Source organism: Vespula vulgaris, chromosome 24 (assembly GCF_905475345.1).
Source record: "Vespula vulgaris chromosome 24, iyVesVulg1.1, whole genome shotgun sequence".
Classification (NCBI taxonomy): Eukaryota; Metazoa; Arthropoda; class Insecta; order Hymenoptera; family Vespidae; genus Vespula; species Vespula vulgaris.
Window position 1 is genome coordinate 3,328,622 of NC_066609.1, and position 15,659 is coordinate 3,344,280.

Genomic DNA, 15,659 nt, shown 5'->3' on the forward strand with positions numbered 1-15,659 from the left:
GTCTACCCCACTCTTTCTCCCGTTTCTTCCCGATTTCAAAACTTTGTACTCTAGTCGATATATACGTACATACGTGTGCGTATATACACACGTAACATCATACGTACGTATGTACGCTTCTATCTGTGACACACATTGTCCATTATCTTTGATCGTTTTTAATCACCGCTATCGTTCCCTTACATGTTTTTCAGCGCGAAGCAATATCGAATACTTATGTGCTCCTTATTTTACTATATCTTTATATTAATATATTTCTTTCTCATCGTTCCTTTCGATTCTTTCGTCTCATCGAGCAACAAAATCGGCGAATCGATAACGACGAATGTAACACTTGCTAGATCTTTTTATCAATATATCTGTATGCGATATCAAACTTTAATGATTACTCGATCATTGTTTCTAGATTTTAAGCGGTATGATTTACAGGACGCGTCATCTCGCACCGAACAAATTGTCATTAATTGCTTCAAAAGAATTCATTTACGGACGATCGTTTAGGTTAGGTTAAGAATCGGGAAAAAAGATTTCTTCTTTTCTCCAATCATCTCTACTTCCCGACGACGGATTTGCAAAGCAATGTTGCAACCGAGACGCAACCCAGACGCGACGCGCGATAATACAAACTTCATTACTCCTTTCACTTTCTATAGATGGCATGGTATAAAAAGATTACACGAAAGTTGCGACTATTCGAAGGGAATTTGTAACACGTTTCACTTAAGATCATGCAAATAACTTCGAAGTTTGATCGTTCCTATGTAATGCTTACCCGGTAATTTTCTATTTCTTCTTTTCTTCTTCGCGTTGAAATATGACTAACGGATCAACGAAGCAAAATCAACGACGAAAGAGGCGGGAAACTGCATCGTCCACGATATTAAGTGCCATCTAGGAGCCGTTCGTTCAAACTTTTCAACGATAACGTCGATAATAAAGAATCCGTTAAACTACGTTACCTTATATACATATACTCTTGTGCACACATTTCTCGCATACTTTAGTGATAACGCACCGGGTGCGATATTACCGACCTTGCATATCTATCTCTTCATTTCCTTTTTATAAGGGAAACAAAATTTACGAGAGTAACCTCCACGAACGATCACGCGTCATTATTAATGACATTTTTTTTCCATTGCTAAACTACAACGGATGGATTTTTCTATAAATCTTCTGTTTTTCGAAAATAAAAATCACAAAATACCCTTTGTCGTTTTAAACTTTGGTGGTTTTGTACATCGTGTGTGTAAAAACGTCCTATGCCGCATGTTCAAGCGTTAAAAAAAAACGCAAGAAAGGAAAGATCGTTCATCTTAACGCAATTAACGACCGATCCGTTGCGACTTTAAAATCATGCGAACGTATATAATTATACTCTATCGAATTAATATCGAACGTAACGTAGTTTCTTTATAGAAGGGAAAACGTTGAAAAGAAAATTCTACTGGTATATCTTGAAATATTGTTATCGATCGTCAAGAGAGAGAAAACTGGTACTATAATTCAACGTAAAACGATAACGAGTAATCTCGCATTAGTGAGCGCGCGTAATACAAAATCGACCAATGGATGCGTCGTGCCAATTTCGTGTTCGTCGCGTGCGTCATACTCTAACCGCGAAAAGAGAGAGAGGACGAGCGAGAGAAACGGTCTTTACCGTTGAACAGTTCTTTACGAGGTTTCGGCAATGTCGGACGTATCGACGTCGAGTTTTGTTAAAGCGTACGTTCAGTAAAGTGACGCTCGCATGTGTAACTGACACATTTGCGTTATCAGAAGGTGCTCTCTTTGACCAAGATTCGATATAGATGACATATTCTTTACTCCTGATTGGTACGTATGCGTTCGTAGATTCTCGATCTTAAATATTTTACTTCAAGTCTATTTTCCAAGCTGACAATGAGTGTTGCTTTTTCTTCTTTCTTTTTTCCTTTTCCTTTTTTTATTTTCTTCAAGCTGCGAATCTCTAGAGCAACGTAATGCTGTGCTGCCGAGTCGATCGGTCGACCAACGTAGTCGATACCTCGACAGTACCCTACGCCTCATAACCTCTTTCGGTCGATACGCTTTATGATTAAAAGAGTTACAGGATGATTATGATCGCGTTTCGTTTCTTAGACGTTGACGTTGGGAAAGTAGAACGTTTGGCCGTTTTACGGTCAAGCATTGCCCTTGCTGCTTCTCTTCCTTTCTCTAAGGCGCGTACTACATATGTATATGGCCATTTCTCTTTCGCCGCGACGATCGATATAGATGGTACACATGTACTACGTAGTTACACGATCTTTTAGGTGCTCTACATGAATATTGCGTGGCAAACGAAAATGGAATAGAAGAATGAATCGACGACGATGCGTCAAACTCCTACGTAACCGTGTGAATTTTATCGTCGACAGGATATCCGGTAAGCGGGAACGATTGAAATAGAATATTAAAAGTGCGCGTCGGTTGCATACGATCGAGGTGAGTCGTTGATATTTATATTATCACGAGCAAACGCTTTACGATCTTTTTCGTTTTATTAGCAATATAAGACTATCCTATGCGAAACGAACAAGCGATAACAAAACAATTATCATCATCCATCGGTGTTGTAACTTTATTTTCCGACGTGACGAACGCTTATCATATGTGCGCGCATTATTATTAATACTTACGAACACGTCGATGAACACGTCGATGTGTTAAGGGAAAAAACCCATTACACTCTTTTCTTCGATCATTTCCATTTCGTTTCTTCTGTTCTTTTCTTTTTTCCTTTTCTTTTCTCGTCATTGATTTCCCATTTTTTGCCAACTTTTTTGTAACTTTAAAGTCAATATCAGGTTCTTTTTAAATTCCGATAGAATCGATTATTTGAAAAATTATCATCGTCGTTGCCGTGAAAGATGAGAACGAGTAGCAATATAAAGGATATGCAAATGATGGTTTACTCGATTACCAGATTCGCTCTTGAACATACGAAGACATACGTACGTATACGCATGTATGTAGATAATCGATGATATATCATTTGAAACTTACGATATAGGAAAAAAGAAGAAGAAAAGAGAAACTTATGATATAGAAAAAAGATAAACAGAAAAGAAAAAACCTCGGAAGTATGAAAACGTAATTTCTCAAAGAGATCCATTTATCCTCAATTATTATCGCACGTAATTTCTTTCACAATTGGTTGCGTAAATATCCGTCGGTTTAATAATATATGCGTACGTATGTGTCCGCGTTTGATTCGATTCTCTTTCCTGACGTGATTAGTTAATGACGTTTCGTTCGAATATCGTAAAGTTTTTATGATATCGCGCTAACGAAAACAAGCAATATTGGATCCATTATTACTGTAAGGATTTCTAAAAAAAAAAAAAAAAAAAAAAAAAAAAAATAACAAATAATTAAAAAAAGGCAATAGAAATACCTTTCCGACCGCGAAAGTTATCGCTTCGTAATGGTTTTTGAGAGAAACTTGATTATATTTGCTGTGTCAACTCGTACGAAGATAGTCGTGCTCTTTCGAATCCACTTTCTAGAAGGCTAGTACGTACGTAAGTACGCATCCGCCTAGTATGTACACAAATCGAATGCGCAGGACACGAAAGCTGACGCGAGGATTTCTTGTCGATCATTTGCAGATTTTAAATTTCTTTTCCGCATTTACTTCTCATTCTTCTTATAGCTCATTGACTTTGACCGTAGTCATTATCAAATTCATTTTTATACAAGATTCTTTTGTCTCTTTTTCATGGTTAATGACTATTTTTCTTCTATTTCGATATTTAAGAAAATATAATCTAAACGTTGATCGTATCGTCACACTTTGAAAATCTTTGTAATCTCCTTTCAAGAAATACTGGATCAATTAAAAGTACATCGAGTTAGGTCGACAGACGGAATAAAAGGAATAAAAGTCGACGTCTTTGATAGAAAGACTCATCTTGAAAATTTCAAATTGTAGAATCACAATGAATCGGATCTAAACATAATCAATAAAATTTGGTCACAACCCTGCATAATTATTTTTCATTTAACAACCTTACTCGTCGATATACACGTGCATATATTACACACACACACATCTCTCTCTCTCTCTCTCTATTTTTCTCTCTAGAGTAAGCCAAGATCATAATAATCAGTTTCTCGTTTCGTTTCATCGTTCGAGGAATAATACGAGAGTCTCAACTTTGATATCGTTTTTTTTTTTTTTTAATGTTTCTTCAGCGCTGACGAATACAAGACATTTCTGTCAAAGAAACGACAAGAAAGTTTCTCGAGAGTTCTCTACGTTTAGAAATAAGCAGGTGTTTTAAATATATGCGTATAGATACATGTATACATAGATACTACAAAGGCGCATTTATATCAGCGCACACTATTCGTAAAATTTATAGTCATTTGGTTTTCTCTTCTTTTTCAAGGAAAGATGATACAACTGTTCTGAGATCAATCTTTGTCTCGAAAGAAGTGGATTTGCCAAAAGACGAGACGAAAGAAAGAGCAGCGCGAAAAGAAGAAAATAATTAATTATCGAAAATTCGCAATGACGAGCTGTGCTTCCGCGAATTGTTCGCCGTCACGATCTTCCTTGAGTTGCTGTCAAATTGACAATACGAGTCGAGACGACGTACAAGACGTCGCGATTGTTACCGACACTCTTCCTCCTTCGACTTATATTCTAAAGGAAAAACATTCCTTTCCAAGGAGACCAGAAATCGACTTGATCTTCAAGGAAATACGATTTCGCGTAAAGCAATGGAATCTTCGAAACTTCCGTCTGAGTAAGTCTTTGCTTTGTCCTTACACATGGGTAGATTTATGTAGTAATCGTATCATCATTTAATTATAATCTCTTCGAAATATCGAATACACGGGCGTGTACTCGCCCAACTAGAAGCGATCTGTCGATATATAATACACACACACATGTGTGTATATATATATATATATATATATAACGGTGCTTAACCTTTGTCAAGATCAAGAAAAACGCCATGTCAAGTCCGCCATTTTCATTTTCATTTCTCTTAATCTCTCTCTTCAATCTTGAATCTCGCTGGAGTTTATTCTCGTTTGTTATTCGAAATATTATTCTAGATGAAAGAAGCGTTTGAACCGTGTATAAATCGTGAGAGCATTACCAATATATCTATCTATAGAAGAATATGGATTTGTAATAACGATCAAAAAAAAAAAATCCTTTTACTTATTTCGTCTCGCGTGGAAAAAGTACCTAAAAATTTGAGTTTTACCACGAGTTGGAATGATAAAACGAATAAAGGATACAAACAAACTGGACAAATTAATTACTCTATTTATTCTAAGTACCGTATATTTTGTAATCCATAGTCGTCATTCTTTTTGACAACGGCAGGAAGTTCATATCAAGTCAAGTTTCGCGATGAATTCATAATCGCGCAATTATGCATTATAACGCGCAATATTCTCTCCCAATCTTTCAATTTTTTTTACTCTTCTTTTTTCTCCTCTCCTTTGCCATCTTCTTCTACTGCGCATACTTTGGAGATGTTCGATCGATAATGATGATCAATCGCTCGTTTAATCGTTTGTTTAATCACTCGTTCGATCTATTCCTTTCTTCTTCGCTGCCAAGCGCATATAATGTATAAACGATTAGAGACATTAATTAAATAAGTTTGAACTCGTAAAAATTTGTTGACATTGATAACCAAATCAATCTTTCCATTATGTGAAAATCTACAACTCTTTCTACGTTAAGTACTCTCTATGTGCTACAACAGATATGCCTATTACGTTATAGAAGAAAAAAATACTTTCTCATCAAAATAACTACAATGTTATTCCCTTTTTTGTCTTTTTTTTTCTCCGCTCCTCACTCCTAATAATCTCTGATAAGTATATTTAACGTTTGTTGTATAAATAGAAACGTCGACAATGAATAATCGATCGCTCGTAAGAGGTTTGGAAAATTTCTTGAAAATTCGATCGATACGAAAGTCATTAAAAAATTATCTTAAGAAAGTAGTACATATGTAAAGTATATTGCAAGAACGTCTCGATATGCAAGAAAGGTCATCCCGAGCGTGACTCGTATTACACGTTCGGGTTAAAGCTTCGGTTACGCCACATTTACATATCTCTTCTTTTTACTTTCTATACTCTTTTCTCTTCGTGCTACACTTTCTACGAGTATCTTTCTTTTCTTTTCGACCTGTCAAATATTATCGCACGACGGAAAATTATAGAAAAGTTTCTTGATCAACATACATATTTGTATAATAAACGTGGCTTTACAAAAACAAGTTTTACGGCGAACGATTGTATTCGACTAATTTATATGGTATATAGTCTCTTTTTTTTTTTCTCTATTTTTTTATTTTTTTAAGACGATAAGCATGTATAAAATCGACTCCTGTTTATTCTCTTGACTCTCCTCCTCCTTTTATTCTTAGAAAATATATATTATTTTTCGCATTATAGATTGCGAATGATTGTAAACAGACAATATTTGACCTGCGTATGTATATCTTACTTATCATTGAGCAACGCATTTATGTACGCGATGAAGCAACCACAATGGCGTTCGATAGACAGTTGAAGTTGTTCGAAATAGGCAAAAACTTAATTACACCGGGAGGAGAAAGAGAGAGAGAGAGAGAGAGAGAGAGAGAGAGAGAAACTCCTTTCAAACGACTCAATTGAGTCATATCCAAAGATCTATGTTTGATATACAAGCTGACCCTTTTTAAATCGACCATTGAGATGAATTTGATTTTCTCTTGGATTGAGTGTTACGAATAGATTTGACAAAAAATTATATAGTGTTTTGGGTCTCACAATCGTATGAAAATTCTTTTTTTATTCTATTGATGAAAAAGATCAAAAAAAGATAAAAGAAAGATGAAAATATGTCGAAATAATAATTCTTTATTTATACAAATGGATGCATTTTGTAGAAAGTACCGATAGTTGTTATGTTATCAAGTATCGTCGTACGATTATAAATGGCAGTCGTATGTGTCAAGGCCTGTTTATAATGATGAATTAAAAGCATATAGCCTTGAGAATAAATATCTCATTGTAGACATTGTAGACAATCTCCGAAATGACCAATCGGACTCGTTCAACTTCAGCGGATTTTCCTCGACTCTACGACTTGAAATATACATTGTTTTAGACTACAATTATAGTAAGGAAAAAAAAACTATTAACTACAGACATAATAAATGACGTAACGTTCGTTGCACTAATTTGCTGTTGCCGGATGAGCTGCATCTATTACAAATCATTTCTCGATTTTACTACAGCTACTAATCAGCGATACGTTATACATCTCATATAAGCGTTTTATTAATAGAATTAAAACCACTATTAAAAAAGGTGACTATTACAGCCTACAACAGGAATTCTTCTCGTTTTTCCTCTTTATCGATTTTCCCCATTTCTTTTTCTTGTTTTTTCTTTTTTATCTTTTTTTTTTTTATCGATGCCAAATCCTTTCGTAACCTTCAATCTTTCGACATTTATTATCAAAAGTCAAAAGGCAATCTCTCAATCAAATTTCTATCGAAACTTGTCGATTGAACTTTTAGGAAGTGTTAATATTTATTTATTACATAATTTTATTTAATATGTACGTTCTTAATTAATTTACTATACATTATATTCGTGCAGATATGTAATCACATTGAGAGTATCCAAAAGCTATCCAGTATTATACCTCTATGTAATCATAGAATTAAAATAACGTCATACGATAACGTCGAAATGAAACAAGAAATAAATGAGCAGTATAAAATTTCGAAGATTGGAAAAATCGCAAAGCCACGGAAATAGTTTGTGCGTTATGTTTTCGGCATAATTCAAACATAGTATCCACGTCTTCGGTTTTACCGATATGCACGCACAAACATATTTTCTTCGTAAATCATCGATGGCGTATCTTTTCCTTTGTTGTAAGTTATGAATAATACAAGAGTTTCTTAAAACGGATATAAAGTCTTGTTGTAACGTGCTCTTGTCGTCGAACTTGTTTGATAATTTGAAGCACGAACGCGCCTTGGAAAATTTATTATCGAATCTCTAGATAGAGGGAAATGATGAATTTTTCAAAAAAAGGGAACACGCGTGTGTCTCTATCTTTATTGGAGCTTTCTTTTGCGAATGAAAAGAAACGAACACGCATTGCGATTAATAAAAAATTTTAATCGCACACATACCAATAAATATTACTAATTGTTTATTATTATGCAAGTTACGGCATGGAATGTAAAAAAGAAGAAACGTGCACTTACTATAAAACTATCATTATTGCGTGATAGTTGAGAGATGTGAATAATTTAATAATATGGCGAACAATATTCCTTCGTTTGGAATACAAATCAAATGACTTGTAATTTCATCTCTCTCCTCTTTTTTTTTTTTTTTCTTTTACGATTCGAGGAAAACGCATCAATTCTTACAAATATTTAGTTTAGCGGGACATCATGTTTTTATTATCATTTTAACAGAAACACGACGTTTCTAATGATTCATGATTCTGACTATAAAGTCGAACAATTTTAATATATTATTTTAACATATTATTTCACATATATATTGTATAATACTACCTTCGAATACGTTTAAAAATATTTATTTGGCAATACTTGAAAATTATGTTTAATTTAATAAGATGATCTGAAACTACAGTACATATTGTATAATATTATACCATAATTCTGTTGACATAATCTAGCTGCGTCCTATTAGAGATTCATATTTTTTCGAGTCAATAATAACATGACATACACAATTTTATCATTCCGTGTATCACTTTTAAATTGAACAAGTACCAATTGACAGATCTTATTCATCTCCGCGTCCTCGCAAACATTTTTTTTCTCGATAACCTTGATATAATTGAAATAAAAATATTACATCGATTACAAAGAGCGGCTAGTGGTATCGGAGCATAATAAAAAAAATAAAAGAAAAAGAAAAGAATATATTTATTAATACGTTAATGGGCGTTTGTAAATATTTTAACACGACTCTCTAATTTTAAACGATTTACCAATAATAAATCTTAATGACTCTTTTGTCATTCCGTATGAAAAGAAATATAACGAGATTCTAAAAGAAATATAAAGAAATTCTATTTACATATATATAGGAACAAAAGTAAGCAAAATTTATGGAATAGCATAGCAAAAACATTATGAATAATTATGATACCACTTTTTTTCTTTTTCATATTCTTTAATTTATTTCATTAATTGTTGAACGATTCTCTCTCTCTCTCTCTCTCTCTCTCTCTCTCTCTCTCTCTCTCTCTCTCTCTCTCTCTCTCTCTCTCTCTCTCTCTCTCTCTCTCTCTCTCTCTCTCTCTCTCTCTCTCTCTCTCTCTCTCTCTCTCTCTCTCGATTCATATACTTTCGTCGCCTACTTTCTCCAAAAGTTATATCTAAAGTTATATCTGTCATTCTAAAACACGCGAACGTGACACGCTCGGCGAATAGTTTGTATTTTTTCTACGCGTTCTCTTAAACACGTTGCTCTCGTTGCGTCATAGATCAGAATAGAAATCTAAAACGAGTTCTTCCTTCTGTTCGTTGAAAATGTTCGTAACTATATATGCGATGTCTCTTCTAAAAGATATGAAAAAAAGGTATAAGAAACTATAAAATTTATATTATTTACATTGAAAGCTGAAAGTGAAGAGATAAATTCGATTCTTTTTTATCATAATGACAATTCGAATTCCAAGGATAACGACATTGGCGAGATCATTCGACGGGCGAATTAGACCTAAAGATCGTTATTAGATATCTTTTTAGCCGTGAATACCATCTCCCTGAATTCTCTTCTGTGAATTCATGCAAATTATGTCGCGGATGGGACTCTCGATGACTCTTAGTGATCGGTATTCCAATGACAAGGTGTCATCTCCCTTATCTTTTCCTCGTATTTTGGAGTTCGTAGCGTAGATACTAATTAAGCAAAAAAGAAGGTATTAACAAAATTAAATAAAATAAAATTAAGACGAGATATCTTGCAAAGGGGACATCATAGTCATTCTTTCCGAAGACATGTCCTTTTGGCATTAAACAATCTCGAATGATTTGAGTTTATTTAATAAATAAACTGGCAAAATATAATTTCTTAATTCTTTCCTTCCTTTGTTTATTCCTCTAACATAGAAGACAAAGAGATTTTACATGGCGTTAGCGGCGAGTTCAGAGCTGGCGAGTTGGTCGCCATCATGGGACCATCAGGAGCTGGAAAATCGACTCTATTAAACGTGCTGGCTGGCTATACGTAAATATATACTTTCGGTTATGACGTATGTATATAAGCTGTTATTGAACAATAAAGAATTGATGGAAAGACTCATTCTTACGTAAATAAATCGGTAAATTTTGCCTGATTAATCGAAATATCTGTACAATTTTGTTCATTAATATTAATGCCGACGAAAAAAAAAAAGAAAAAAAGAAAGAAACGAAGAATAAACACTTGGTAATCAAAGTACTCGAATGAATATTTTTCTTAAAGAGGATGTTATTCCTATTCTTCTTTAATTTATTATCGCATTATTTTTACAGTCTAAAAGGTATGAGCGGCGAGGTTCTTGTAAATGGGAAAGTTCGAGTACCGCATAGCGAAAGATGGAGAAGAACATCGTGTTACATACAACAAGACTCATTGGTCCGAGGAAGAATGACTGTTGGTGAAGCAATGACCATGGCAGCCCACTTGAAGTTGGGCTATACTATCAGTTCGGCTTACAAACACACTCAAGTACGTATGTTTTTTATTAACTTTAATATGTCAAATTGAATGACGTAAATATTTGTAAGGATATAAACGATTTTATTCTAACAATAATATTACTCTTATGAATTTATTTTTTTGTAAAAACTTGAAAATTACGTGAAAACAATCCTCGATGTACTAAAATTGCGCGTCACAATATTTTGAAGGCTTAATTTGATAATCTCTTAATGTCACAAGGTTTTGAATCTTTTGGAAATGCTGGGTTTGAGTTATTGCTACGACACACTATGCGGAAGATTATCCGGTGGTCAAAAGAAACGGCTTGACGTCGCACTTGAGTTACTCAGCAATCCATCAGTATTATTTCTTGATGAACCCACAACTGGTTTGGATTTTTTTTTTCCTTTTCTTCTCCATTCTTGATTTTTCATCCGTCTATTTTAATATTCGTTTCTATTTTAGGTTTAGATTCAATGTCCTGTAGTCAATGCATAGCTCTGTTAAAAAGACTCGCCAGAATGGAAAGGCGTACTATCATTTGTACGATACATCAACCGAGCGCGTTACTTTTCGAAATGTTTGACTCGCTTTACGCGCTCGCCGATGGTTGCTGTATATACAAGGGTCCGATTCACGCTTTATTACCACATTTTTCATCGATTGGGATCAACTGTCCAGCTTACCACAATCCTGCGGACTTTCGTAAGTCTAAGAACTTTCTGTAAAGTTTTATCTTTTAGTTCTATTTAACTCAATTAACAACCATGCAATTATTAAGCGCGACGTTTCTCTTAATCTCCTTTTTAGTTATTGAAGTTGCAATCGGTGAGTACGGAATATCAGTTGATAAATTAACTGCAGCTGTTGAAAGTATATGGAGCAAGGAAACGCCAGTTACACCAAAGCCAATAAAAGATTCGATCGAAGGTAATATCTTCTTGAAGGTGGAAAAAAAGAAAAAAAAAAAACTTAAAAATGACGCAAACATTTTTTAAGTGTTAAATCTATGATTGCTCGACAGATGACATGGTTAAGGAACCATCACCCCCGGCTGGTTTTCTAACGCAGTGCTATCTCCTTTACAAAAGACAACTATTATGTCTGAAAAGAGATTACACGCTATTGATGGTGCGATTACTTTGTCATTTGCTAATCGGTATTATATTTGGCTACCTCTATATGGGAAGTGGTTATCGTGCTAATGGTGTCCTTGCTAATTACGTTTACTTATACGGTTCGTTACTTTTGATCGTTTACACTGGCAAAATGGCGGTGACTCTTGCATGTAAGTATTTCGTGAGAAATTCTAAGTTAAATAGAAAAATACGTCTATCGAATCTAATGATAAATGATATTTTTCAGTCCCCTTGGAAATGAAAATTCTCACAAGAGAACACTTCAATAGGTGGTACAAATTGGCACCTTACTACATCAGTTTGTTACTCGTTGAAATACCGTTTCAAGCAGCGTGCGCTGGGACTTATCTGGCAATCAGTTATTGGTTAACGGGACAACCCGTAGAAACTCATCGTATTATTTCTTTTATGGTAGTTAGCATAGCTGCAACTTTAACAGCTCAAGCTTGGGGATTCTTTATCGGTGCGACTACGCCAGTTAAGGTAAATCATACGTTATGTTTATCTATGTATAAATTAAAACAATATTAATACGTTCGCAAATATTTGATATTTTCCTTAAAAATAGTCCTTTGATATTATAAATAACATTTTCTACGTTGTACCTTCTTCTTGATAACAATAATTTCTTTTCAATTATCTTACTATTGTGTTATTCTACAATGTGCATTGAAGGAAAAAAAAGAGGAAGAAGAAAGAAAAGGATAAAGATAAAAAAAAAGTAGAAGAGAATAAAGGAAAAAGAATATTTGTTAATTGTATTCTCTCTCGTAGATTGCAGTGTTCCTCGGACCCATCATCGCAGTACTCTTCTCGGTATTTGGATTTTGCGCGACGTACTTGGACACACCTCGCGGCTTTCGTTGGTTATTCTACATATCCTATTTTCGTGCTAGTTTCCATAGTCTCCTTTATACAGTTTATGGATTCGACCGGATGGATCTCAAATGCGATGAGTTTTATTGTCATTACAAGAAACCAACGAAATTCTTAAATGAAATGGACATCAACGATACAAACGTGATAAATAATTTGATATTGATCATTGGTATAGGGGTACTTATGCATTTGCTAACGGCTAGTGCACTTTGGTGTAAACTTAACAGAAGGTAGAACTTTACGTATACAATCGCATCGCTGAGGAAAGCGATTCAGTATTTATTCAGCGAGTACTATTCAGTCGGCAATTCTTCTACTTTGAAGCTTCTTCTGCCTTTAGTTACTTGCTTTAAATACATGTATACTACGTGTATTCTACATAGTATATACTTGTACTGTGCGTATATTGTTTGTGGGTGCATCTATGATGCAAACTGCGCACCAATAAACACACTAGCTCTTCGTAAGTTATCACTAAACTCTGATATCTGATGGGTTTTAAATACGATAAGTATAAATCTTTCAAAATTTCATTCGCCAGCATTCTTACCATTAGCAATTATCTATTGTTGAATCTCAATTTTCGATGGCAACATATTTTAATATTATTTTATTATTATTATGTTAATATAATGGAATATAATTATCCTTGCTCTATGTGTATTTTCTTACCTTATATTTAGTATATTATATAGGATCTTAAAATGTATATATATATATATATATATATATATATATATATATTTTTTTTTACTCCTTTACTTTGCGATAAGTCTTTGGTTAAAAAATGAAGGAATGAAGCATAATGAGATACGTACATTTTTTTTCAAAAAGGAATAAATCATTAATAACGTATATATTAACGAACGGATGTACATATGATGCTCACATTATATCGCAGCGAATTTATTTGAAAATATACCAGAGCTTTAAAATCTAAAATCGCAAGAGAGTACCGTGATATTATAATATTTTTTCAATACAATTGAAAACTTTACGAATGTGAACATTACACTGTGAACATTTACTCTTGAAATAGCTTTGTTATACCTTTGTAAATAAAATCAGAACAAAGAAAGGTGAAAGTTAATCCATATATATACATATGAATGTAATTCTTACTTGTAAAAAAGATTTAAAAATACATACAGACCAATTATAAAAAAATACGTTGAAAAAAATGACTTTTCTTCTCATATTATTAATTTCCTATATTTCACAAAAAAAAAACAGAATTTATAAGAGAATTCTTTTCAGTTTATGCCAAATGAACGATTTTTATAAAAGAATAATATCATAATATGACTCTCATGAGTAAATGTGCAAGAAAAGCATGTTCCTCTTAAAAAATTGATTTATCCAAGTTTGTATCTGTAATCTTTGAAAAAATGATAATGAGAAATCATCTCATTTCAATTATCATATTTCATTCAATCAGATTCATATAATTCTAATGAAACACTCATTGCCAATGCCCAGTATGTGTGTTTCTTTGTGACATAAGAAAAAAAATAAAAAAGGAAAAAGATAATAGATACTCTAAAAGAATTAATTGTTTGATGAATAATTTTGAATAATTTTAAATATATAGTAGATATATAGTTGAAGAATATTCTCTACTTGATATATCTTGCTTTGAATAATGAATCTACACATATTTTAACAAGATCTACAGATATTTTAGCAAGATAATCGACTTATATTGTATTTATATTTTTTACGATTCATAGTACTATACATTTAATTTCAAATGTCTACTATTGACATTCGATGTCATGAATCTCTAATCGAAAATGATATAATAATCTTATTTTATTATTTACATAAGGAATATTAATGTATTCTGAATGAAGTTAAATTAGAAATTTAGTAGTCTTGAAAATTTATTTATAGTGAACGCTTCTTCTTTTAAAACATATGTATATTTAAACAGCAGAGGAAATGATAATAACGACTAGAAGATACTGCTGTATAGGCATAAGAACTTCGTGTGTGTGTGTGTGTGCGCGCGCGCGGGCGCGTACCATACATAACATACATACATACATACATACATGCATACATATTTGTGTGATGTGTGTACTATTCTCTTTCTATTTAAAAAGTAACTTGGATAAAATCTGACAACACATTGACAGGAAACTATATAACCTTATTAATAATCTTTATCCACAATTGTATGTAAATGTGAATGCTTTATGAACATTGGAAGCTGTTTAAAAAGAAGAAAAAAGAGAGAAAAAAACAAAACAAAAAACAAAACAAAAAAGTGTTTGATTGATTATTATTAAAATGTGTTTTGTCATGATTATTATTAAAATAAACATGAATAATTTGTCTCATACGCACATGATGATAAAGCATTTGTTTACAATGACTTTTTAAAAAATACACAATATCTCTTTGGGTACTTAATATAGTAAAAATATCAGATGTCTAAAAAGTAAATTTAAACATTTAAACATGAGAAATTGCTAATATGATTTTCATAATGAAATGATTCGTATAGTATGCAATAGAAAATCTAAAATTACACATTCGTGAAAGGTCCGTTTCAAAATGTTTACGCATATTAATTTGATCGAGTATTAACTATATACTGTAAATAGAAAGTATTCATTTCCATTATGAACATCATAATTCTTACTTTCTTGATCGAAATAATGAAAAAAAAAAACGAATAAGAAATAATTAAATCAGAGAAACAGACAAATTTAAAAATAAATGTTTTGATTGAAAGTTATTTGAACCAATACAAATTCTAATTAAAACGAATTAAAGTAGATATCTTCTAATACTCGCATTAAACGTCAAATATTTAGATAAAAAATGGAAAAAATGATTTCTTTGATATGAGAAATGAAATGTTAAATACATTTCTCCTGAATATAATAAAATAATATAATAAGA

The 15,659-nt window shown here is 32.8% G+C and overlaps 1 protein-coding gene across 8 annotated transcripts; it reads left to right on the plus strand.

Moving 5' to 3' along the window:
• Positions 1 to 1,653: 1,653 nt before the first annotated feature.
• On the plus strand, positions 1,654 to 13,402 carry LOC127071935 (ATP-binding cassette sub-family G member 1). 8 transcript variants are annotated; one of them, XM_051011770.1, is made up of 11 exons: positions 1,656 to 1,836; positions 2,295 to 2,407; positions 4,416 to 4,775; positions 10,158 to 10,275; positions 10,563 to 10,758; positions 10,972 to 11,119; positions 11,197 to 11,436; positions 11,542 to 11,661; positions 11,756 to 12,019; positions 12,097 to 12,353; positions 12,645 to 13,402. In XM_051011770.1, the coding sequence occupies exons 3-11, from the start codon at positions 4,538 to 4,540 to the stop codon at positions 12,981 to 12,983; spliced, it is 1,920 nt and encodes a 639-aa protein (XP_050867727.1). In that variant the 5' UTR covers positions 1,656 to 1,836; positions 2,295 to 2,407; positions 4,416 to 4,537; the 3' UTR covers positions 12,984 to 13,402. The 8 variants fall into 8 exon arrangements, with proteins under 8 accessions (XP_050867730.1, XP_050867727.1, XP_050867728.1 ...); XM_051011771.1 differs by having other exon boundaries at positions 4,421 to 4,775; XM_051011769.1 differs by lacking the exon at positions 2,295 to 2,407.
• Positions 13,403 to 15,659: the final 2,257 nt, after the last annotated feature.